At 43.8% G+C, this 26,517-nt stretch overlaps 1 protein-coding gene and 1 long non-coding RNA gene across 2 annotated transcripts; both read right to left on the reverse strand.

Annotated features, from left to right (window-relative positions):
* Positions 1-939: 939 nt before the first annotated feature.
* LOC139567507 (protein FAM161A-like) lies at positions 940-10,974 on the reverse strand. The gene is made up of 7 exons (XM_071388832.1): positions 10,680-10,974; positions 8,883-9,151; positions 7,488-8,726; positions 7,019-7,186; positions 6,565-6,664; positions 5,615-5,766; positions 940-1,903 (listed from the first exon to the last, which is right to left on the reverse strand). Exons 1-7 carry the CDS (start codon positions 10,836-10,838, stop codon positions 1,471-1,473), a joined length of 2,520 nt encoding a protein of 839 aa, XP_071244933.1. The 5' UTR covers positions 10,839-10,974; the 3' UTR covers positions 940-1,470.
* Positions 10,975-14,921: 3,947 nt separating this feature from the next.
* On the reverse strand, positions 14,922-26,476 carry LOC139551162 (uncharacterized). Its single transcript, XR_011670215.1, has 5 exons — positions 26,203-26,476; positions 20,413-20,594; positions 15,709-15,771; positions 15,567-15,632; positions 14,922-15,439 (listed from the first exon to the last, which is right to left on the reverse strand). It is a non-coding gene; the product is annotated as an uncharacterized lncRNA (long non-coding RNA).
* Between the last annotated feature and the right edge of the window lie 41 nt (positions 26,477-26,517).

Consider the following 26,517-nt stretch of genomic DNA (forward strand, 5'->3'; position numbering starts at 1 on the left):
GGACAGGTACAAGACGGCAACAACAACTGCTCGAGTTACACCAGGAACGCACAATCCCTCCATCAGTGCTCAGACTGTCCACAATAGGCTGAGAGAGGCTAGACCGAAGGCTTGCAGGCCTGTTGTAAGGCAGGTCCTCACCAGACATCACCGGCAACAACGTCGCCTGGACCAGACAGGACTGGCAAAAAGTGCTCTTCACTGACGAGTCGCGGTTTTGTCTCACCAGGGGTGATGGTCGGATTCGCGTTTATCATCGAAGTAATGAGCGTTACACCGAGGCCTGTACTCTGGAGCGAGATCGATTTGGAGGTAGAGGGTGGTCCGTCATGGTCTGGGGTGGTGTGTCACAGCGTCATCGGACTGAGCATGTTGTCATTGCAGGCAATCTCAGCGCTGTGCGTTACAGGGAAGACATCCCTCATGTGGTACCCTTCCTGCTGGCTCATCCTGACATGACCCTCCAGCATGACCCTCCAGCATGACAATGCCACCAGACATACTGCTCGTTCTGTGTGTGATTTCCTGCAAGACAGGAATGTCAGTGTTCTGCCATGGCCAGCGAAGAGCCCGGATCTCAATCCCATTGAGCACGTCTGGGACCTGTAGGATCGGAGGGTGAGGGCTAGGGCCATTCCCCCCAGAAATGTCTGGGAACTTGCAGGTGCCTTGGTGGAAGAGTGGGATAACATCTCACAGCAAGAACGGGCAAATCTGTTGCAGTCCATGAGGAGATTAACTGCAGTACTTAATGCAGCTGGTGGCCACACCAGATACTGACTGTTACTTTTGATTTTGACCCCCCCTTTGTTCAGGGACGCATTATTCAATTTCTGTTAGTCACATGTCTGTGGAACTTGTTCAGTTTATGTCTCAGTTGTTGAATCTTATGTTCATATAAATATTTACACATGTTAAGTTTGCTGAAAATAAACGCAGTTGACAGTGAGAGGACGTCTTTACTGAGTTTAGTACAGAAATATAAATATCCCATAATGTACATGAAATACATAACACCTTTATGTTCCCAAATGTGATGTGTATATACACAACGATTGAAAAAAAGTATGATCCTGAAATATATAGCAAATGTTAGGCTACATATATTTAGTCACAAAACATTAGACAAATAATTGTCGAAAGAAACTATCACAAGCATCCAAAAGTAAGTGGTCATCGTATTGTATTTCCTGCAAAGTAGGATATCACAAGACAAAGAGTACCCTAAACTGTTCAATGTGATCATTTTTATAACCATAGCCTAGTACTACAATTGACTCTGGTCTGTCTCACACTAAATTGTATTTGCAACAAAATAATGTAATAAACATGAAATTCCCCATTATTACTGTATGTATACAGACATCCTTTTTTATAATAGAAGCATCTCTACCACTGTGTGTCAGTGTTGTAGACGTTTGCCTCAATGTAGCCCTGCCTACCTGTCAGAAAATGCACCCCTTTGACTTTTCAGTCATCCTCATCACTTTTCTTGTCCGCTATTGCTGTGTTTCCCCTATCCCTCTCTGACTTCTGACTGTTTCGGCTGTGCTGGCCGCTTCTATAGCTTGGGCTGCTCTGGGTACTCTCGTGCCTTTTGAGGATGTCAATCCCTTTATTCTTTTCATCGTCCAGGGGCAAGTAATGCTCACTGGCATCTGAGTAATGGTCATCGGCATCTGAGTAATCGCCATCATCTGAATAACGCCCAATATCCACCCTCCCCCGCCCTGCTTCGCCATGGCCTTCATCCTCATCTTCTTTTTTGGACTTTAATTCATCTTTCTCAGCCTCCTGCTCTCCTTCCCGTTCTTGGTCAGCAAAGCTGTCTTCATAATCGTCTGGGTAGTCATCATGGAAGACCGTGTTGTAAATAGCCGGTGTATCTGTCTCGTCCTTGTCACTGAGAAAACAAAATGAATACACACTTAACACAAAAAAATATAAACTCTTATACCATGGCATTGTTGAATACTCGTTTCTGATTGGCTTGAAGGGCATTCTAGAGCATGCATTATTTCAACACGGTAGAATTCAATAGCTTTAGTTCATTCTTACATTTAAGTCATTTAGCAGACGCTCTTATCCAGAGCGACTTACAAATTGGTGCATTCACCTTATGATATCCAGTGGAACAACCACTTTACAATAGTGCATCTAACTCTTTTAAGGGGGGGGGGGGGTTAGAAGGATTACTTTATCCTATCCTAGGTATTCCTTAAAGAGGTGGGGTTTCAGGTGTCTCCGGAAGGTGGTGATTGACTCCGCTGACCTGGCGTCGTGAGGGAGTTTGTTCCACCATTGGGGTGCCAGAGCAGCGAACAGTTTTGACTGGGCTGAGCGGGAACTGTACTTCCTCAGAGGTAGGGAGGCGAGCAGGCCAGAGGTGGATGAACGCAGTGCCCTTGTTTGGGTGTAGGGCCTGATCAGAGCCTGAAGGTACGGAGGTGCCGTTCCCCTCACAGCTCCGTAGGCAAGCACCATGGTCTTGTAACGGATGCGAGCTTCAACTGGAAGCCAGTGGAGAGAGCGGAGGAGCGGGGTGACGTGAGAGAACTTGGGAAAGTTGAACACCAGACGGGCTGCGGCGTTCTGGATGAGTTGTAGGGGTTTAATGGCACAGGCAGGGAGCCCAGCCAACAGCGAGTTGCAGTAATCCAGACGGGAGATGACAAGTGCCTGGATTAGGACCTGCGCCGCTTCCTGCGTGAGGCAGGGTCGTACTCTGCGAATGTTGTAGAGCATGAACCTACAGGAACGGGTCACCGCCTTGATGCTAGTTGAGAACGACAGGGTGTTGTCCAGGATCACGCCAAGGTTCTTAGCACTCTGGGAGGAGGACACAATGGAGTTGTCAACCGTGATGGCGAGATCATGGAACGGGCAGTCCTTCCCCGGGAGGAAGAGCAGCTCCGTCTTGCCGAGGTTCAGCTTGAGGTGGTGATCCGTCATCCACACTGATATGTCTGCCAGACATGCAGAGATGCGATTCACCACCAGGTTATCAGAGGGGGGAAAGGAGAAGATTAATTGTGTGTCGTCTGCATAGCAATGATAGGAGAGACCATGTGAGGATATGACAGAGCCAAGTGACTTGGTGTATAGCGAGAATAGGAGAGGGCCTAGAACAGAGCCCTGGGGGACACCAGTGGTGAGAGCACGTGGTGCGGAGACAGATTCTCGCCACGCCACCTGGTAGGAGCGACCTGTCAGGTAGGACGCAATCCAAGCGTGGGCCGCGCCGGAGATGCCCAGCTCGGAGAGGGTGGAGAGGAGGATCTGATGGTTCACAGTATCAAAGGCAGCCGATAGGTCTAGAAGGATGAGAGCAGAGGAGAGAGAGTTAGCTTTAGCAGTGCGGAGCGCCTCCGTGACACAGAGAAGAGCAGTCTCAGTTGAATGACTAGTCTTGAAACCTGACTGATTTGGATCAAGAAGGTCATTCTGAGAGAGATAGCAGGAGAGCTGGCCAAGGACGGCACGTTCAAGAGTTTTGGAGAGAAAAGAAAGAAGGGATACTGGTCTGTAGTTGTTGACATCGGAGGGATCGAGTGTAGGTTTTTTCAGAAGGGGTGCAACTCTCGCTCTCTTGAAGACGGAAGGGACGTAGCCAGCGGTCAAGGATGAGTTGATGAGCGAGGTGAGGTAAGGGAGAAGGTCTCCGGAAATGGTCTGGAGAAGAGAGGAGGGGATAGGGTCAAGCGGGCAGGTTGTTGGGCGGCCGGCCGTCACAAGACGCGAGATTTCATCTGGAGAGAGAGGGGAGAAAGAGGTCAAAGCACAGGGTAGGGCAGTGTGAGCAGAACCAGCGGTGTCGTTTGACTTAGCAAACGAGGATCGGATGTCGTCGACCTTCTTTTCAAAATGGTTGACGAAGTCATCAGCAGAGAGGGAGGAGGGGGGAGGAGGGGGAGGAGGATTCAGGAGGGAGGAGAAGGTGGCAAAGAGCTTCCTAGGGTTAGAGGCAGATGCTTGGAATTTAGAGTGGTAGAAATTGGCTTTAGCAGCAGAGACAGAAGAGGAGAATGTAGAGAGGAGGGAGTGAAAGGATGCCAGGTCCGCAGGGAGGCGAGTTTTCCTCCATTTCCGCTCGGCTGCCCGGAGCCCTGTTCTGTGAGCTCGCAATGAGTCGTCGAGCCACGGAGCAGGAGGGGAGGACCGAGCCGGCCTGGAGGATAGGGGACATAGAGAGTCAAAGGATGCAGAAAGGGAGGAGAGGAGGGTTGAGGAGGCAGAATCAGGAGATAGGTTGGAGAAGGTTTGAGCAGAGGGAAGAGATGATAGGATGGAAGAGGAGAGAGTAGCGGGGGAGAGAGAGCGAAGGTTGGGACGGCGCGATACCATCCGAGTAGGGGCAGTGTGGGAAGTGTTGGATGAGAGCGAGAGGGAAAAGGATACAAGGTAGTGGTCGGAGACTTGGAGGGGAGTTGCAATGAGATTAGTGGAAGAACAGCATCTAGTAAAGATGAGGTCAAGCGTATTGCCTGCCTTGTGAGTAGGGGGGGAAGGTGAGAGGGTGAGGTCAAAAGAGGAGAGGAGTGGAAAGAAGGAGGCAGAGAGGAATGAGTCAAAGGTAGACGTGGGGAGGTTAAAGTCACCCAGAACTGTGAGAGGTGAGCCATCCTCAGGAAAGGAACTTATCAGGGCGTCAAGCTCATTGATGAACTCTCCAAGGGAACCTGGAGGGCGATAAATGATAAGGATGTTAAGCTTGAAAGGGCTGGTAACTGACAGCATGGAATTCAAAGGAGGCGATAGACAGATGGGTCAGGGGAGAAAGAGAGAATGTCCACTTGGGAGAGATGAGGATCCCAGTGCCACCACCCCGCTGACCAGAAGCTCTCGGGGTGTGCGAGAACACGTGGGCAGACGAGGAGAGAGCAGTAGGAGTAGCAGTGTTATCAGTGGTAATCCATGTTTCCGTCAGTGCCAAGAAGTCGAGGGACTGGAGGGAAGCATAGGCTGAGATGAACTCTGCCTTGTTGGCCGCAGATCGGCAGTTCCAGAGGCTGCCTGAGACCTGGAACTCCACGTGGGTCGTGCGCGCTGGGACCACCAGGTCCATTACATGTTCTATGTATGAGCTGCTTTTGAAAGCAAAAGTGAAACTGAAAACATTATTGGCATTGTTGAATTTGATTTTTATAATAGCAAGCTAATGGTGTGTTCGTAAATTCAGAGCGTTTCGCTCTCGGAGCGCACACTGGACGCTCTGGCCAAGCCTTGATCCAAGCGTTCTGACCTCACCGCAGTCAAGCACCCAAGCTAACTGGCTAACGTTGGCTAGCTTGCTAGCTACTTCCAGACACAAATGAGAGAACACCTCACTCTGACCATTTTCCTCACCCTAGCAGAGCTGGTTAGGCTGTTTTCATGTTATCCAGTTCGTTGGTGACTGTAACTGTACTGCTGGCAACAATTTAATTAAGAATTTTTTTACTGACACCGGGTCCATATTCAACGGGTATTGAACGATCGCAAATTCATCAGTTATTCTGCGCTAAGACTGATGGTTTGGCTAGCTAAACTAGCAAGTATGTTTGACTAATGATTAATGAATAATGAAGTATGTTTACAAAGTGTATAATTCACTGTCATTGAGCCAGAAGTCTACCTTTGTTTTGGATCACTGGAGGAGGTGGTCCAGCATGCAGATTCTTGGCCACCTGGCTGCTGGGGCACCTTGCCACTGACAAAGTCCTCACTCACTCCACAGCCTCGCAGGGTGTCTGTGTAGCGCTTCTCTGCAGCGTGTTTGGCATTCATCTGTCAACAGACAGAAGTGAAAAATAGCATACATCATGACCAGTGACGGGAAAATAGTCAGTCATACATTTATTATTCATGCAATATACACTACCGTTCAAACGTTTGGGGTCACTTAGAAATGTCCTTGTTTTTTAAATACATTTTTTTGTCCATTAAAATAACATCAAATTGACTGGTGTTTTGCGGTTACTATTTAATGAAGCTGCCAGTTGAGGACTTCAGACGTCAGTGTGTCTAGTTTGAGAAACAAATGTACTTGTCCTCTTGCTCAGTTGTACACCGGGGCCTCCCACTCCTCTTTCTAGTTTTATTGCTTCTTTAATCAGGACAACAGTTTTCAGCTGTGCTAACATAATTGCAAAAGGGTTTTCTAATGATCAATTAGCCTTTTAAAATTATAAACTTGGATTAGCTAACACAACGTGGCATTGGAACACAGGAGTGATGGTTGCTGATAATGGGCCTCTGTACGCCTATGTAGATATTCCATTTTTTTTTTTTAAATCTGCCGTTTCCAGCTACAATAGTCATTTACAAAATTAACAATGTCTACACTATTTCTGATCAATTTGATGTTATTTTAATGGACAAAAAAATGCTTTTCTTTCAAAATCAAGGACATTTCTAAGTGACCCCAAACTTTTGAAAGGTAGTGTATATTTATTGTGTGAATGAGTGGTGTGAGGAGATGTGGAAAGGATGCCACTTAACTACTGAAATGCAACCCATGTCATGTCACTCCACAACTCACACGCGTGTGTATGTGTGTGTGTGTGTGGGCCGTTCAAGCCTCACCTGTGCGACCTGCTCCAACAGCAGAGGCCTCCCCTTCACTCTCTCCTGGATCTCCCTCATCTCCTCCTCGTACTCCTTCCTCCGCTGAAAGTCCTGCTTTCTGTTTGAAACACACAGACAACCTTTCACCCCTGTGATCCCACAAGCCTCAGCCCTGAAATAACCCTCAACGCTGACCTATTCAACAAAAACATCACTTTTACAACCGCAGCTTACTGTTATTGATATGGAAATCATAGTCACAATTGAGACTATTGAGGCAATGTTCAGTTCAGTCTTTAGGTTTGCATTTCCACTCATCCTTTTCATATGAAAAGACCCAGACACAACAGATTGATAAACTGTTTGGGGAGGGGGGGGGCTGTGGAGTGGGTGTTCGTACTGGTCTCAGGTGGGGTGAGTTTCTTGGTTGCTACAAGTATAATTATAATGTTATGGATTTCTATATGGGTACCTGAACTGCTTGAGCTTGGACTGGTTGGTCTGGGAGAGGGGCACGTGGGCATCATTGGCTTGGGCACACTTCGAGACCACCTTTGCAAGCTTCTTCTCTCTCTGCTTCTGTCTCTCACTCCATCTCTCCTCCTCTTCCTCCGCCTTCTTTCTCTGCTCAAGCACCTTTCTACTCAAGGAGACAAGGCAGTCATCGATGACAGGAAGGCATTGGTGGGGGAAGGACTTTGTCAAAAGGGAAAATGAAGGCCAAGGGCACTAGAAGTAGGACTAGGGGGGGTAATGTCAGAGGTTGGGCATTTTGTTGTTTTGGAGCTGGGAGTGTATAGGAAGTCCACAGGATTCAACAGACAAGGGTTTCAACTTTCAGGCCATAACTATTCCTAAAAAGAGCAACTAAAAGGTCTTCTGAAGCTCTGACTAGCTTGTCTAAAAAGGAGACGCCCCTTGCTATTCTATGTGAGTAGTACCTTACGGCCTCTTGGCGTTTTTTGCTGGCATCGGTGACTTTGGCAGGCAGCTGTTCCAGACTGCCTGAGAGGGAGGAGTAGAGGCTAGAGTTGTGTGAGCGGACGAGCCCAGCTGTGCTGACGTAAGGCCAGCGCTTGGCCCGGGGACTCATCTGCTCCTTCTCGATCTCGGCCAAGATGCGTTCGCGGTGCGAGGGGATCTGTGACGTCCGGAGCTGGAACGGCTCGCACGTCGTCAAAGGCTTCACGTCGCGCCGGCTCTCTAGCTGCTTCTTGAACCTCCTGTAGCTGGCGTCGAAGTCGGGCACCTCCGGGTTTATCTTAGGCCTGTAAGGGGCCCTGTTGTCATCCTCGGATCCAGCGGTGTCCCCCCTGGCTCCATCCTTAGCATGCTCCCTTTTGCTAAGGTGGCGTGCCAGCATGCTGGGTGGCATGGAGGCGCTGTGGAGCAGCTCCTGGGCCCTCACTTGCATCTTGATGGCACGGTACAGCTGCTCCTCCTTCAGTTGCTTGCCCGTAGCCGCCTCGTACACCGCCTTGGGCACGGGCTTGGCCCTGAATGGTCGGACTCTCTCCTGGCTGATTGGCTGGAGGTTGCGGAGCTGCTCCTCTCTCTGCTCCCTCTTGAGACATTCGCGCTCCAGGAAACTGAAGGGCTGCTGGGTGGAGCACAGACGCTGCTGCTCCCGCTCACGCATGGCCCGCCGCGCCTCGTCGCGTTCCTGGAGCTCCTCATAGAAGGGCATGTGGACGTGGAAGGGCACGGAGCTGGCACGGAATTTGTGCTGGCACTCTGTCAGCTCCTCCAGCTGCTTCCGCAAGGCCGCGTTCTCCAGCTCGATCTCTGACCGCGTCTTCACACCTTTCTGAGGCTTCTGGTTCTCCCGCAGCGTCATGTGGAATGGCTTGGGGACGGTCACTCTGGGTTTCCAAGGCTCGTGTTTGACATCTTTGCGCCCTTGCTTCCTGTCCTTACCCTTGATGCCTTTCTTGTGGCCCCCAATGAGGCTCCGGAGGGAGGATGTGTACGGGTGGCGCTGGCGAGGCGACAGCTTGAAGTCCTGCCACATGTTCTTGATGTGCTCTTTGGGGGAGGACTGCAGACCCTTCTCCACGTTGTCGTCTACAGCACCTTCCTCGTCAGATGTGTCCGACAGCCCAGAGCCCCTCCTCAGCTCCAGAGCCGAGTGGGCCTTCCTCAGACGCCTCACGGGCATGGGGCTGATCTTCAAGTAAGATCTGGTGATCGAACAAAGATTCTACACCATTAGAATATGAATTGACTGAGTACAGTACACCCTCCAGGAGCAGAATAATGTACCCTACCAACTTCAGCGTATTATCTTGGTGGTTAATCAAGAAAAACAACAAATTAAAGCAAGAGGAACAACATACCTGTGCGCCTGGGCCCCCTGCACGTTTTCCGAGGGTGGTGCGCCTTTGGGCTCCAGCTTCTTACGGTACATGCCCTCTAGCTCGGCCATGGTGCGGAGGTGGGCCCGCTTCAGCTCCTCCAGCTCGCGGTAGTACTCCTCGTTGGAGAAGTATAACTCACGCAGGTCGATGTGGTCCCCCGTCACTCGGTAGTCTTTGATCATCAGGGGTCTGCCCTTCCCGGGGGCCTCCCCATCGCCGTAGTCAGACCCCGAGTCGGCATACTGCAGCTGGAAAGTCAAAGAACGTCATGTGGAAAATGAAGCAATAAAAAACATTTACGTTGTGCACGGACTGTAGAAAATGGGTCTGTGGAATCCATTCCATACAAATAATAAATGTAGCCTACAAAGGACATTATTGGTCAAATGCAAAATCGACTTTGTCTCGGGCTGTAACAACACCCGTGCCAACATATCCTCCAAACACCAGCTTCTCTGACATTATCACTTAAGTAAGCTATTGGAAGCAAAGGGTATCTTGGATAGGATTGTGGCTGCAGGAAGAAAAAGCCTTTCAACTGTATTTCTATGACTTTAAGATACATCTTAAAGGGGAAGCCCCATATGTGTTAATATGCCAAATGTATGGAAGTGTATTATCATGTAAGAGTAGTACTGACGACTGGACATATTGTAGATGGTTAAAGCATAAGGCCTAATATGAATTGTGTAGAGTAGAGCATAATATGAGATGGCTACTTGATGCGTAAGCTCATTATCCCCAGCTCTGTGGGTTTGGATGACTTATCCATATGGTCACGCACAGAAGGTGGATGATAATGTTAGGAGCGTGTGTTCAACTGTCACACTAGCTGTTCTGCCTCCAACCATCGAAATCTTTTCTTCTTTTTTTCAGGTGATGAATGGATGAGATCCAATCATACATTTACAAATATTAAGAAAATAAGTTTAAAGCTTGGACAAGCAATTCTAACGAGTATCCTACTGATTACGGTACAAGCCAGATCAAAATTAATGTACTTTCTAAATAAAAAAACTATTTGGAGATGTCCAGATGTAGGGCAAATCCTTGTCCAGCGAGGAAAATAAAATGGGATTTGAAATAATGTTGTCCTAAGGAAATTAAGCATTTAGAATTACTGGCACTGTGACCAGTGTAATCTAGCAAAGGAGGGAAGCCAAAAATAGGCCAGTAACAAATTATGCAGGTCAAATCCTCTCCCACACAGGCAGGTTGACCTGAACAGTCAAATCTCTGTAGTAACATTTGAGAACAACATACATTTTATGAGAATCCACTGACATAAGTAAATGCTTGACCTGAATTTCCCAATCTTCAACATGAGTCTGACATGAAAGATAATTCAAGGCATATCCACTTCATTTACATCACTATCCAGTGTCATAGGCTTGTATAGGCTATACACGATGCCTAGTTACATCAACTTAGATGTTTGGTAGCAATGTATGATCAATATGTTGTATGACTAAGCCATCTAGCAGATCAATGAGGGAGGACCCAATAATTAGCCTATTATGGAATGAAGAACCATGAATAATAAAATAAAACACGCAGGCTTCCTATGTGCAACTGGTGTTCTATTTGTCTTCAGATCAACATAATGAATGAGGGTATAACGTTGATGGATTAGTTAGTCGGATGAATGGCATCTCGGCAAGTGTCGAATGGTGCTCCAGTCCTCTTTCCACCAGTATGATGGATTTCATCCAATCATTGAAGAATATTTATGGATGCTCAGCTTTCAAATACAAAACTCATCTGCCGATATCTTACCTCTTTTTCGGAGTCTCGATTGTCAATATGACCAGCTACTGACGAATATGGAAGGGTTCGCTGCCTTTCATACAACGCCAACGGAGCCTTGGTGTGTGGGTCTACCGGCGTTTTCAAACAGGAGGTAACCAGGACGTTGGCGCGATGGGCATTCGCCATTGTTTTCCCTGTTCTTGCTTTCTTTGTCAAAGTTTAATCTAATAGAGACGCTGCAACTACTTGGCAAAAGCACAGCAGATGCTCTCCAGAGCACCAGCATCGTGTGGTTGTAAAGGAAATGACTAGCTGTTTCAGGAAGTCAATCGCTTTTTTTCTTATTTTTCTTAAACTGTTAATCGCACATTTATTTGCATTTAGATCCTAACAGCTTTTTTGTTGGCATAGTATTTCATTGTCTTAAAATATAGTTAATTATATATATATATAATATAGTATACTATAGTATATATAATATATATATATATTATATAGTTTATTTTTGCAATATGTGCAATTTGTGAATATGACATTTGGCCAAAAGAATAAGGAAATTAATTACATAAAATTGTTTAAACTTATTTCTATCGTAAGTAAAGAATCCAAGCAGTACATCTCTCCATAATAGTGCAAAATCTTCATAAATGTGTTCAATTATAAATCTACTGTTCTCTTGCCACAGATTCTTTACATGAATACAATGCCAAAAAAAGATGCAACACGTTTCTGGGTGGTCATTACAAAAGGTAACGTTACAATTAGATTTTTTTAAACTTCCTCATATTTAGAAGTTGGCAGGATAATATTTATGAATAATTTAAATAGAAACTTCCTTCATTTTGTTAATAAGTAGGTGTGTGTGTGGCAACATTCAAACTTTTTTTTCCAGTGGTGGAAAAAGTACCCAATTGTCATACTTGAGTAAAAGTAAAGATACCTTAATAGAAAATGACTCAAGTAAAAATGAAAGTCACCCAGTAAAATCTTACTTGAGTAAAAGTCTTAAAGTATTTGGTTTTTAATATACTAAGTGTCAAAAGTAAAATAATAAATCATTTCAAATTCCTTGTATTACAGACAGCCAGGGCACGCGCCAACATTTAGGCATAATTTACAAATGAAGCATGTGTTTAGTGAGTCCGCCAGATCAGAGGCAGTAGGAATGACCAGGGATGTTCTCTTGATAAGTGTGTGAATTATACCATTTTCCTGTCCTGCTAAGCATTTCAAATGTAACGAGTACTTTTGGGTGTCAGGGAAAATGTATTGAGTAAAAAATACATATTTTCTTTAAGAATGTAGTGACATAAAGTAAAAGTTGTGAAAAATATAAATAGTAGAGTAAAGTACAGATACCCCAAAAAGTAATTTTAAGTGCTTTACACCACTGCTTTTTTCCAACTGATATTATCAATAAAACCATTCCAATAAGGCATGACATAAGATACAACATCCTGTTGAAACAAGGCTCGTATAGCTTTATTGTTGTTTAATGCACAAAAAGAAAAACATATCTTTCCTACTGATGAGTCAATTAATTCATTGTAGGTATGTTCTGAGGGTCAGGTCTTGACACGTTCCTGAATAATAAAGCAACACCTGAGGGAATGGCATCTAAAACAATTGAAAAATCTTTAGGTGTTACAGGGATCTTGTAAAGTGATAAGAATTCCTTATAAATACGTAAAAGACCCTCTGCATTTACAAGTTGTCTCACCAATAGGATATTATTTCTGAACCAATATTCTAAAAACAAATATGTATTTTTATTCAATATGTCCCAATTATTCCAGATATAATATCTATGTGGAGAAAAATTATGCTTATAAATTAAGGACCATGACAAGAAAACCTGCAGATGAAAGCAGAGTTTCACTGTAACTTTGTCAATATTATAATTGAAAACCAACATGAAGTTAAGGCCACCAAAAAGTAGAGAAGACATGATGAGGAATAAAGTTCCACAAAGAAGTGCGTCTTCTTAGGAACTATTTTATCCAATTGATCTTAAAAGTATTATTTAAGTTAGTAAAGTCCAGAAAACTCAGACCACCATGTTCATTACAACAGTTTTCCTAATGTAACGGGTTCGGTTCCTCCAAAGAAAGTTGAAAAGCGTCTGGTCTATCCCTTTGCTTATTTTACCATCAAGATCTAAAGATAGAGTAGCATATGTTAGTCTAGAGATACCTTCAGCCTTGGTTATTAGGACTCTTCCTTTTAAAGATAAGTCACTCTGTAGCCATTGACTTAGCTTCTTCTGGGTTTTTTTTAATAACAAGGTTCAATTTTAGTAAGCCTTTAGATTTCTGATCCTTAGTAATGGTTATGCCTAAATATGAAAGTTCTTATTTCACTGGAATACCCTAATATGAGGTTGCCACACAATATTTGACAACCATGAGTTCACATTTATTCATGTTTAGACATAGACCAGAGTCTTTGGAAAAGGATTCTATCACATTGATCGATATGGGAATCTGACTAGCATCTTTCAGAAAAGGTGTAGTATCGTCAGACAGCTGGCTTATAATCATTTCTTTACCAGCTATGGAAATACCATGTATAGGACTATTATTTAAAACATTTGTAAGAAGTTTGGTGATTAATAAAAACAGATACGGTGAGATAGGACAACCTTTAACTCAAATCTAGGTGAGGTGCTATGTTTCAGTTTGATAAAGCTGTTACCATTCCTATAGAGTCTTAATACCCTTACAGAAAAAATCCCCAATAACAAATTTCCCAAGGGAGTGGAAGAGTAACCGATGCTCCACTGTGTCAAAAGCTTTATAAAAATCTAAAATAACATGAAGCTATCCTCGGTTATTAGGTCTGAGTAGTCAAGTATGTCTAATACTAGTCTGATATTGTTAGAAATATGTCTGTTCCTCATAAAGCCAGACTGTGTTTCATCAATGATTCCATCCAGGACCTATTTCATAATTTTTTCAAGTAGTAATGCTAATATCATAGTCATTCCAGTTCTCTGCTGCCAATGACTGGAACGAACTACAAAAATCTCTGAAACTGGAAACACTTATCTCCCTCACTAGCTTTAAGCACCAGCTGTTAGAGCAGCTCACAGATTACTGCACCTGTACATAGCCCATCTATAATTTAGCCCAAACAACTACCTCTTCCCCTACTGTATTTATTTACACCTGCATTACTAGCTGTTTGGGGTTTTAGGCTGGGTGTCTGTACAGCACTTCGAGATATTAGCTGATGTACGAAGGGCTATATAAAATAAAATTGAATTTAGCCCCTTTGCACCCCATTATTTCTATTTCTACTTTGCACATTCTTCCACTGCAAATCTACCATTCCAGTGTTTTACTTGCTATATTGTATTTACTTCGCCACCATGGCCTTTTTTTGCCTTTACCTCCCTTATCTCACATTGTATATAGACTTATTTTTCCAATGTATTATTGACTATATGTTTGTTTTACTCCATGTGTAACTCTGTGTTGTTGTGTGTCGAACTGCTTTGCTTTATCTTGGCCAGGTCGCAATTGTAAATGAGAACTTGTTCTCAACTTGCCTACCTGGTTAAATAAAGGTGAAATAAATAAATATTAAGAAGACAAATTGGACGCCAGTTATCGACGAGCAGCACTTTTTTAATAACCACTGAGTCATTGTAGGAGGGAGAACATTGTTTTTAATACTCTAAAAAGCTACTTGTTCAGAAAATAACTTGTACAATTCTGCCGTAATTTCATCAATACCTGGGGATTTATTGTTCTTTAGATGTTTGATACACTCGATAATCTCTTCAACTATGATGGGTTCATCACACTGTTTAGATTCTGTATCACTGAGTGAAAATTATTCAGGGCTAAAAAAAACATCTGTGATTCCTGACAGTACGTAGAGCTGAACAATTCCCTGTAAATTACCTTCAACAGTGTTCTCTTGTGATCGTGCCATCAATGTTTTGTGATTATTGGTGTCGTAAAAATGTTAGCTAACGGGTCATAAATTAGCATGTTTGACATTTCAGTGGAAATACTAATCAGCTTTTTGATAAACGGCTTAGCAAAAACAATAGGTCCCGTATTATCGGCATACGGTCCCCAGTTATCAGGCACCTTAGTATTTTCCGAAGCGTTGACTAGATAGTTGACTAGTTGGCTAGCCTCCCTTTTAAAAAAAATACTTGCATGTCAACTTTTCATTGCGTAGCCCGGTGCGCCCTCCCGTGGACTCTTTAAAAAATGGTTCTTCACCAACATATTCAGTGTTGTAACCAAATAAGGGTCTCATAATTTGTTTTACAGATTAATCTTATGTTTTGAGAAAGTAGACAACAGTTTAATACTAAAATATAAATGAGTTTAAATAAATACACCTTTAGTTTCAGTCATGTGCATTGACAAACAATTAAAACACTGTTGGAGTTTGTGTTGCAGAGATGCACTTGGAAAGCAAAGGAAGAAATACACAGGATGGGTTGAATAAATATATATTATATTTTAGACATGTATTTTTTTTTTACAAATAAATAATTTCATATGAAAACAAACAATTAAATCTCGACCTCCATCCCTATATTGCCACAAGAACCACAATAAAAAAATCCAGCTCCAACGCCACCTCTAGATCCCACTGCACACACCTGCACTAGAACCAGTGCTGGCAGAAGTCACAGCACACACCTGCAGTAGAACCAGTGCTGGCAGAAGTCACAGCACACCCATGGCACCTCGGACCTACACTCCTGCGGGAGCATGCAGGTGGATCACGCTTCCCGCAGTGAGCACAGCAGGTGGTGTCTTCTTTAATTTGGAAAATTTTTATAAAAAAACACATTAAATTGATAAACATGGTTTTGCAAAATGTAGAAGTACTACAGCAACAAATGTAATTGATACAACAGAGAGAAAAACAAAGATTATGATGTACCTGAGAGTGCTGCCATGGGTAGCGTGACAGAGGTGGCTGGTGGAGCTTTTCTCTTAATTTTCTGTGCTGCAGTTAAGAGAACAAGTAGTGTTAGACAGAGCATGTTTCATGAAAACCCTTGTCAAATGTTTTACAACAATACCTCTGGAGGAAGCTGCCGAAGTCTTGGAGGAGGTGGACATGCCTTGAGGGCTGGTGCTATGGACTGTAGATATGTAAAGAAAGGGAAAAAAAGTTAACATTGCAGTTTTATAAAACACATGTCATTTAACATGTGTTCACCTGTGGAGGTGGCTGTATTCAAATTGCAGGGGGCAGGGACACCATACGAAGCTGCTATGGTGGTGTGACCAGGGGAGACGGAGGAGGCAGTTGGTCCAGAGGAGGCCGCGTTGGTGGTGACAGATGGGGGGTGCATCATGGTGGTCGTGGACGAAACTGCCGACGATGGTTTGAAGGCTGGTGTTTGTATTGGTGTGGCCGGGAGAGTAGGCACGTTGCCTTTTTTCTGGCCTATTATCTGCAGCTGGGGGCTCCGGCGGCTCCTACAGGTGTTGGGCATGGAGGCACTGGCGATGCAGCTGTCAGGAATGGTTCCAGCGGGAGGTCCAGCAGAGGTGATGGAGTCAATGGTCTCATCCATGGCAGCCCTCTCCTGTGCCCTCTGTGTTCTGAGGGCTGCCCGACGCTCTTTCTCCTCTGCCTCGGCCCTCTCCTTCTAACCCCTCTCCTGCCACTGGTGCGTGTATTCCTCCCCGGTGAGGCATGTGGCGACCATAGGGAGTCTTCTGTATCAGTCTAGTTGATACTTCAGGACAGTAAGGATGCGCCCCAGGTCCTTCGCTATCAGCCCCCCCCCCCCCTCTATTAGGGGCTGCTCTTCTAGGGCTGGGACTGGAGCAGGGACTGGGACTGGAGCAGGGACTGGAGCAGGGACTGGGACTGGAACAGGGACTGGAGCAGGGACTGAGGGTCCTCCTGTGGTCGCTGGGGAGGAGGTGCTGATGGACGGCACAGTGCTGCTGGTTCCAGGAGAGGAGGTAGTGGGACCCCGTAGGGACCGAGATGGCATTAAACCGGACCCTTCAATGGCTGAAGGGTAAAAATGGAAGATGCCATACTTCTTAAACCCTTCCACCACGTAGTACATGTTCTTGAAGTGCTGGTACGGGTAGCGGAATACTCTGGCAAATTCTGATTTGTTTACAATGTAGGAGTAGTCAAAATGGCTGAGGTCTCCAGCTACCTTGGAGAACTCAGCCTTTAAAGGGCCAAAGTATGCCACGTCCAGCAGCTGCAGGACATGGGTGCAGTGTGGTGGAAGACCTTTTTCTTTGCAACTCTGCCTAGAAGGCCAGCATCCCGGAGTCGCCTCTTCATGGTTGACGTTGAGACTGGTGTTTTGCGAGTACTTTTTAATGAAGCTGCCAGTTCAGGACTTGAGTCATTTACAACATTAACAATGTCTACACTGTATTTCTGATTAATTTGATGTTATTTTAATAGATTTCTTTTGTGCTTTTCTTTCAAAATCAAGGACATTTCTTTGTGACCTCAAATTTTTGAACGGTAGTGTATATACAAATAACTATAAAACATTTATGGGTACCTACTATTTTAAATATATATGAAAATAAACAGTACACATAAATACAGTGGGGCAAAAAAGTATTTAGTCAGCCACCAATTGTGCAAGTTCTCCCACTTAAGATGAGGCCTGTAATTTTCATCATAGGTACACTTCAACTATGACAGACAAAATGAGAAGAAAAAAAATCCTGAAAATCACATTGTAGGATTTTTTATGAATTTATTTGCAAATTATGGTAGAAAATAAGTATTTGGTCACCTACAAACAAGCAAGATTTCTGGCTCTCACAGACCTGTAACTTCTTCTTTAAGAGGCTCCTCTGTCCTCCACTCATTACCTGTATTAATGGCACCTGTTTGAACTTGTTATCAGTATAAAAGACACCTGTCCACAACCTCAAACAGTCACACTCCAAACTCCACTATGGCCAAGACCAAAGAGCTGTCAAAGGACACCAGAAACAAAATTGTAGACCTGCACCAGGCTGGGAAGACTGAATCTGCAATAGGTAAGCAGCTTGGTTTGAAGAAATCAACTGTGGGAGCAATTATTAGGAAATGGAAGACATACAAGACCACTGATAATCTCCCTCGATCTGGGCTCCACGCAAGATCTCACCCCGTGGGGTCAAAATGATCACAAGAACGGTGAGCAAAAATCCCAGAACCACACGGGGGGGACCTAGTGAATGACCTGCAGAGAGCTGGGACCAAAGTAACAAAGCCTACCATCAGCAAGGGCATTGAAGATGAAACGTGGCTGGGTCTTTCAGCATGACAATGATCCCAAACACACCGCCCGGGCAATGAAGGAGTGGCTTCGTAAGAAGCATTTCAAGGTCCTGGAGTGGCCTAGCCAGTCTCCAGATCTCAACCCCATAGAAAATCTTTGGAGGGAGTTGAAAGTCCGTGTTGCCCAGCAACAGCCCCAAAACATCACTGCTCTAGCGGAGATCTGCATGGAGGAATGGGCCAAAATACCAGCAACAGTGTGTGAAGACTTACAGAAAACGTTTTACCTCTGTCATTGCCAACAAAGGGTATATAACAAAGTATTGAGATAAACTTTTGTTATTGACCAAATACTTATTTTCCACCATAATTTGCAAATAAATTCATTAAAAATCCTACAATGTGATTTTCTGGATATTTTTTCTCATTTTGTCTGTCATAGTTGAAGTGTACCTATGATGAAAATTACAGGCCTCTCTCCTTTAAGTGGGAGAACTTGCACAATTGGTGGCTGACTAAATACATTTTTGCCCCACTGTATATACAGTGGGGAGAACAAGTATTTGACACACTGCCGATTTTGCAGTTTTCCTACTTACAACGCATGTAGAGGTCTGTAATTTTTATCATAGGTACACTTCAACTATGACAGACAAAATGAGAAAAAATATCCAGAAAATCACATTGTAGGATTTTTAAGTAATTCATTTGCATTTTATTGCATGACATAAGTATTTGATACATCAAAAAAGCAGAACTTAATATTTGGTACAGAAACCTTTGTTTGCAATTACAGAGATCATACGTTTCCTGTAGTTCTTGACCAGGTTTGCACACACTGCAGCAGGGATTTTGGCCCACTCCTCCATACAGACCTTCTCCAGATCCTTCAGGTTTCGGGGCTGTCGCTGGGCAATACGGACTTTCAGCTCCCTCCAAAGATTTTCTATTGGGTTCAGGTCTGGAGACTGGCTAGGCCACTCCAGGACCTTGAGATGCGTCTTACGGAGCCACTCCTTAGTTGCCCTGGCTGTGTGTTTTGGGTCGTTGTCATGCTGGAAGACCCAGCCACGACCCATCTTCAATGCTCTTACTGAGGGAAGGAGGTTGTTGGCCAAGATCTCGCGATACATGGCCCCACCCATCCTCCCCTCAATACGGTGCAGTCGTCCTGTCCCCTTTGCAGAAAAGCATCCCCAAAGAATGATGTTTCCACCTCCATGCTTCCCAGTTGGGAGGGTGTTCTTGGGGTTGTACTCATCCTTCTTCTTCCTCCAAACACGGCGAGTGGAGTTTAGACCAAAAAGCTATATTTTTGTCTCATCAGACCACATGACCTTCTCCCATTCCTCCTCTGGATCATCCAGATGGTCATTGGCAAACTTCAGACGGGCCGGGACATGCGCTGGCTTGAGCAGGGGGACCTTGCGTGCGCTGCAGGATTTTAATCCATGACGGCGTAGTGTGTTACTAATGGTTTTCTTTGAGACTGTGGTCCCAGCTCTCTTCAGGTCATTGACCAGGTCCTGCCGTGTAGTTCTGGGCTGATCCCTCACCTTCCTCATGATCAATGATGCCCCACGAGGTGAGATCTTGCATGGAGCCCCAGACCGAGGGTGATTGACCATCATCTTGAACTTCTTCCATTTTCTAATACTTGCGCCAACAGTTGTTGCCTTCTCACCAAGCTGCTTGCCTATTGTCCTGTAGCCCATCCCAGCCTTGTGCAGGTCTACAATTTTATCCCTGATGTCCTTACACAGCTCTCTGGTCTTGGCCATTGTGGAGAGGTTGGAGTCTGTTTGAGTGTGTGGACAGGTGTCTTTTATACAGGTAACGAGTTCAAACAGGTGCAGTTAATACAGGTAATGAGTGGAGAACAGGAGGGCTTCTTAAAGAAGAACTAACAGGTCTGTGAGAGCCGGAATTCTTACTGGTTGGTAGGTGATCAAATACTTATGTCATGCAATAAAATGCAAATTAATTACTTAAAAATCATACAATGTGAATTTCTGGGTTTTTGTTTTAGATTCCGTCTCTCACAGTTGAAGTGTACCTATGATAAAAATGACAGACCTCTACATGCTTTGTAAGTAGGAAAACCTGCAAAATCGGCAGTGTATCAAATACTTGTTCTCCCCACTGTATATACAGTGCAAATCAAAAGTAACACATATAGAATCATGTAGTAACCAAAAAAGTGTTCAACAAATCAAAATATATTTTAGATTCTTCAAAGTAGCCACCCTTTGCCTTGATGACAGCTTTGCACACTTGGCATTCTCTCAACCAGTTTCACCTGGAAAGCTTTTCCACAGTCTTGAAGGAGTTCACACATATGCTGAGCACTTGTTGGCTTCTTTTCCTTCACTCTGATTATCTATGATTATCTATTGTGGCCACTAGTCTAAAGTAATGGTTCAAGCCACTGCCTGTACTGTACATGTCAATGTTGTTCATCTCAATGACCAAGACATTACAATTCTGCATTGAAACATTGTAGAGAGCATTGGATCTTACTTACTGTAAACTTGATGCTACGGCCTGCCTTCAAAATGATAGATAGTTGGTCCATGCCATAGTGGGAGGGCTTTTTCAACTATCCCAGCTGGTATGCCCTCTACTTCAATGACCACCTTCTTGGCAGCAACAGCCATATATGGAACTCGGTTGTCCATGTCCACCTTCCATGTCCACCTGCTTCATCTAAACAGAAACAGAATTAAGGCTTTAGTGAAGGAAGATCAAGTATACACATTATTCTAAGCTTCTACCAGTGATCCAGAATTCTGCTTACTTGAATATGAACAATGTAAACGAACAAGGCACAGCTACCACATGTTTGTATAAATCAAATGTCAGCCCTTGTATCCAGAACTCTGCCTGTGAATTTTCGTGGTTACATTTTTTAGCTTGCTTAAAAGCAGAGCAGGACCGTTATTTAATTGTTGAATCACAGATATACAGCACATTTTAATAGTTACTTCAAATAAAATGCTACATACTATACTTCTGGTTGAGTAAGGCTTGTTCTCCTTGCACCTTAGCCTTGTCAAACCCTTAAACTTTGACTGTGAAGCTGCAGGTTTGCCTAGATGTAACAATAAAAGAGGAACAGTACTGTATGACTGTGTTTAAAGGCATTATAGATGTATAGATGTAGGATCTTAATTTGAGTCAGTTTGCTACAGCAGGAAAATAATCCTGCAGTAACAGGAAATGTGAATTGTTATGTGGATTATAATACATTTACATTTTTGTCGGGGTTTGATATATTTTTCACAAGGGAAAATCAAATCTGGTCAAGCCTTTTCAAACCTCAAATACACCAAAAGTAAAAAAAGGCCTGCATTGCAGAAAAGTTGTCCTGCAAAAGGGTGATCAAATTAAGATCCTACATCTGTATGCTTGAGGTTAAGTGTTAGCAAAGTTATTTTTTAAAATATGTGTACCAGAAAAGTGTACAGAAAACTTGGCGATCAGATCCTGGCCCTCAACAAAATTCCTTTCCCCTCTCAGAATATGTTATTGTGGGTGTAGCGAAATGCTTGTGTTCCTAGATCCAACAGTGCAGTAGTATATAACAATTCACAACAATACACACATATCTAAAAGTAAAAGAATGTATTTAAGAAATATATAAATATTAGCATGAGCAATGTCGGAGTGGCATTGACTAGAATACAGTATATACATATGAAATGAGTAAAACAGTATGTAAACATTATTAAAGTGACCAGTGTTACATTATTAAAGTGACCAGTGATTCCATGTCTATGTACATAGGGCAGCAGCCTCTAAGTTGCAGGGTTGAGTAACCGGGTGGTAGCCGGCTAGTGAAAATGACTAATTTCAGGGCAGGGTACTGGGCTAGTGATGGCTATTTAACAGTCTGATGGCCTTGAGATAGAAAAAGCTTCTAAGTCTCTCAGTCCCAGCTTTGATGCACCTGTACTGACCTCACCCTCTGGTTGATAGCGGAGTGAACAGGCCGTGGCTCGGGTGGTTGATGTCCTTGATCTTTTTGGCCTTCCTGTGACATTGGGTGCTGTAGGTGTCCTGGAGGGCAGGCAGTGTGCCCCCGGTGATGCGTTTGGCAGACCGCACCACCCTCTGGAGAGCCCTGCGGTTATGGGCAGTGCAGTTGCTGTACCAGGCGGTGATACAGCCCGACAGGATGCTCTCAATGGTGCATCTGTAAAAGTTTGTGAGGGTCTTAATTTCTTCAGGCTCCTGAGGTTGAAGAGGCACTGTTGCGCCTTCACCACGTTGTCTGTGTGGGTGGACCATTTCAGATTGTCAGTGATGTGTACGCCGAGGAATTTGAAGCTTTAAACCTTCACCACTGCGGTCCCGTGGATGGGGGCATGCTCCCTCTGCTGTCTCCTGAAGTCCACGATCAGCTCTTTTGTTTTGTTGACTTTGAGGAAGAGGTTATTTTCCTGGCACAGCTGTATAATGTCATTTAAAAAAAAATGTATTTTTGCTGTTCTATATTGTTTTGTCTCTTGAAATTCAAGAGTCAACGTAATTCACCCTGTGCCTTAAAATGTTCTACTTGTCTACTAATAAATTGAAACTAAAACCTTGAGAGTTTTTGCCTTTCGTGCTGTACCAAAAGCAATTACCACCAACTCTGATTGTGTGGCAAAAAAAGAGTCTTACTGCGACCAGTGTAACAGACCAATCTAAAGACACTACACACAGATGAAATGGGAGACCACGACCAGTCCGTCACATCATTCCTTTTGATCTTTCCCATGAGCAGTCTTTCTGAATTCATAAAGTAGAATCTCGGTCGGCCATCGGTCAACGACCAATGTGGGATACTGCGCTCTACACAAAAACAAAAATTATAGAAGTGCAAATGAGCCGTTGTGGGGCAGTGTGCCCACAAAAACCTGGGACTTGGTTGGAGGCAGTACAGGGTCATATTCAATAGGCATCAAACAGAATGAAAATGGACTGAAACTGCAAGGGACTTCCTGAACTTGTCCTGCAAGAAACACTTGTTTTTAGTTCTCCTTTGCAAAGGGAATTCTGCTACGGTCTGCACCAATAAATATGACCTAGTACTTACATAGGTTACAACAGAGCTACCTAACCCTCTTCCTGGAGATCTACCATCCTGTGGGTATTCAGTCCAACCCTAACCTAACATACTTGATTCAGCTAGTTGAGGGTCATGTTCCAGGCCCTGACCAAATTGCAGATAATGCATGGCATCAACCAATAATTGCATAGCACGTCATTTCCATGCCACGTCATCGACTGCGCAGTCGGGCATTAGATTGCTATACCGCTATATCATATGGGTGGCATTCCTGCCTGACTACATTGCAGACGCCTGCCAGATCTCGCAATGCTTGGATAAGTGTTTAACATATCAGCTCACCACATCTTATGATATAGCAATGTAATGCCCGACAGTCGATGACGTGGCGCACAACCATTGGTTGATGCAATGCAACTTCTTCAACGTAATCAGGCAGGAACACCACCAGCATGTGGTTAGCTGATATGTTCAACACTAGCCTCGTGTGGCTATCCATCCAAATCGTATCTCGTTGAATCGTGTTGGAAGTCTGGAGAAAATCCAGTATAGGATTCTGGGTTTGAATGGGAGTGTAGGTTATTGTTCAAACCTTTATTTAGCGCACATAACTAACTGGTTGATAAGCTGAATCACATGACTTACTACTGGGTTTGGAGTGAAAACCTACAGGATGGTAGCTCTCCGGGAACAGAGTTGGTAAACCCTGCACTAGTGATTTGGGATTTGTAAAAAAATAAAAGTAGAGGCCAATAAAGCATCAAATAATCTGAACCAATTATGCTAATCTGTTATGTTAACTATCCATTGTAATACAACCATAAATTAAGAAGAAATGAAGTCCACCTGGAACGAACCCGTGTCGACCTGGAACGCGACCACGGTCTAGCAATGTCAGTCAAACTAGCCAGCTGGGCCACGAGTTGCCGGAGCTCGTTCAGAGGTGTCGTTTAAAACTAGGTTTTAAAAACTTTTATTAATTTAGGAGCTGCAAATGCAAAGATCACTTTTTATTTATTAATTCCCATTTTGCTTCCTATGGCGGGCGAGGTCTTGTCGGCCATGCTGGAAATGTTAGTGTGTCATTGTCAATACAGTATCTACACCACGATATGTAACGTTGATTTGAACCTTCTGGCCAACTAGTGGGTCAGGCGTCGCCCCACTGTTTGATTCATATTGTGTGATTTCTGATGATAGTTCTCGATTATATCGACTGATTGCAATTTTAAGGGGTGGCCTACTAGCTAGTGGAAGTGCCGGTGGTGATGCTGAACAAGGCAGTTAACCCACTGTTCCTAAGCCGTCATTGAAAATAAGAATTTGTTAAATAAAATAAATAAAAATGCTGAACTGACGGGATAAGCACTACTGTTTGCTAAGGCATCTCCATCAGGAACAGTTTGCTTCTCACTCCTCTCATCCGGCACCAGGGCCGGCCATCCCATTAGGCAAGATTAGGGGTGCCTTGCCCCAGCCACCAGCAGTTCCCGCCCCCACCCCATTCCTGCTTCTCCCGAAATTCACTCCCACTATCCTTGGTAGCTATGGTGATATGTGTGTGTTTTTACAGGATTATCCAACTGTAAAACATTAATAAAAATGAATCTGCCAATTAAAATATTGTATTGTTTTTTAATGTTGGTGTGTGATGAAGAGGATTAGTGATTAAGGCTTAACCTAGCCCGATAACATTAGCTAGCTACTAGTGAAATCATTTCACCTGAAAGTAAGCTACAGAGATTCTAAGAGACAAATATATATTTAAAAAACTAATGAGAAAAGAGGGACAATCTCTAAGCCAAAGAGATTCGCTGATGAACTTTATCAGCTTGCAGCAATGTCCATCAGCCAGTGAGGAGAACAACAAGCCTCCAAGGACAGGCCGTTCATTCGCAGAGACGGACTAGCCCCTGTTGGCTGGTTCTAGCAGCGAAGAGGGCGAACTGGAGGAGTCCTAGCCTTCCACTTCCACCGATGATGACAGCTCTCTGGGTGGACAAGAACAGGTGGTCACATCTAACAATGCCGGGGGAGACCCTAATATCTGAGACCCGGACTCCCAGACAAAAAATATGAACAAAAAACAAAATATATAAATGGATCTTTACGGGATATGTAATGGCAGACTGGGCCACATCGGGATAAGGAGATGAGAAGAAGCTCATAGCCCTGATACGCGTAACGGCCACCCAGAATATTGCGCTACGTGGGACCACCGACAGGCTGAACGAGCCAAATAATGGGAACTTTCTGAAGTTTGTGGAAATGCTGGGTATCTTTGATTTTATTTCAGGACCATGGACAGCTACAAATATAAACCATCGCTGACTGCAATACAGCACCACAGCAGAGGAAAGAGGCCAATATAGGTGGGCCACGAAATGAAGAAATGATGTAAATTAACAAAATTCGTTAAAGCTGGGTCATTGACAGAAAGCTTATTTTACACTGCTCCAGCGAAACGAGGCCCGTCATACATTAATGAAAGCACTTGTTTCCAAAGCTCAAATGATCTCAATATTTTTACTGTTCTACAGGAATATTAAATTATGCTAAATGTTTAAAAAAAGTGTTATTTTTATTGTAACAATTGTGGGGTTGTGCCATGTGTGATAACAGGTGTCATGTTATTAGTAAGAAACTCTGATCCTACTAAAGGCAGCATAATGATTGCAACATTAAAGTAAAATGAAAGCAAAATAATTTTCTGCCCAGTAAGGGACCTCATTTATACGTGCACACCAACAATTTTTATTGGCCTAATCATAGAATGACATATTATTGGACCCTATTTCATCCTATTCAAAAACGTGGTAGGCCTACTTGTTTGACAAACACAATTAGACTATCCATAGTTGTCGGTATAGCCAAATCCTACGATACTGTCCCATGCACTCGGTAAATACCTCCGTTCTGGGAAGGGCTTGGTGTGTTTGGGCTCAAATTGAGTGAGAGTATCCCATACCCTTTGTTAAAGAAAATGGCAAAAAGGATACATATTGTTAGCTTTATATTTAGAAATAAATACATAAGTATCCATATTATATAAAGCGTTCTATAACAGTGCTTAACTCTGATGCCTTGTGGTAGAAACAAGCTTTAAAATGCCTGCGAAAGACGTGACTTTGCTGCTCTGTCCCTATTAATTGAGCTTTTCACTTACTGAAAGGAGATGTTTGTTTAAACCCAGGCAGCTTTCAGGGAAGCACTTCTGTTCTGTGTTTTGCAATGGATGAGTAGCCAACAGTTTAAACTTACATTTTTCTGCATCAGTAGAGTGTCTGGGTGGAGATGTAACTTTTGAAAGTGCCATGCTTAAATTCATAAGGATGTCCAAGATTAAATTATTTGCAAACAGCATTGCTGTAACGGATTTCCTCTTCGTCTGAGGAGGAGTAGCAAGGATCGGACCAATGTGCAGCGTGGTAAGTGTCCATAATGAGATATTAATAAATCACCTGAACAAAATAACAAAAGTACAAACAAACAGTCCCGTATGTTGCAAACACTGAAATGGAAAATAACCACCCACAACACACAATGGAAAACAGGTTACCTAAATATGGCTCCCAA

This window comes from Salvelinus alpinus, chromosome 2 (assembly GCF_045679555.1).
Source record: "Salvelinus alpinus chromosome 2, SLU_Salpinus.1, whole genome shotgun sequence".
Lineage (NCBI taxonomy): Eukaryota > Metazoa > Chordata > Actinopteri > Salmoniformes > Salmonidae > Salvelinus > Salvelinus alpinus.

Excerpts from the sequence above, each read along its gene's own strand:
- LOC139567507 (XM_071388832.1), bottom strand. The coding sequence starts at position 10,838 with ATGGCGAATGCCCATCGCGCCAACGTCCTGGTTACCTCCTGTTTGAAA. Across the intron at positions 7,187-7,487 it reads AAACGCCAAGAGGCCGTAAG|AAAGGTGCTTGAGCAGAGAA; the intron begins GTACTACTCACA and ends CTCCTTGAGTAG. Across the intron at positions 1,904-5,614 it reads TCCAGTGATCCAAAACAAAG|TGACAAGGACGAGACAGATA; the intron begins GTAGACTTCTGG and ends TTGTTTTCTCAG.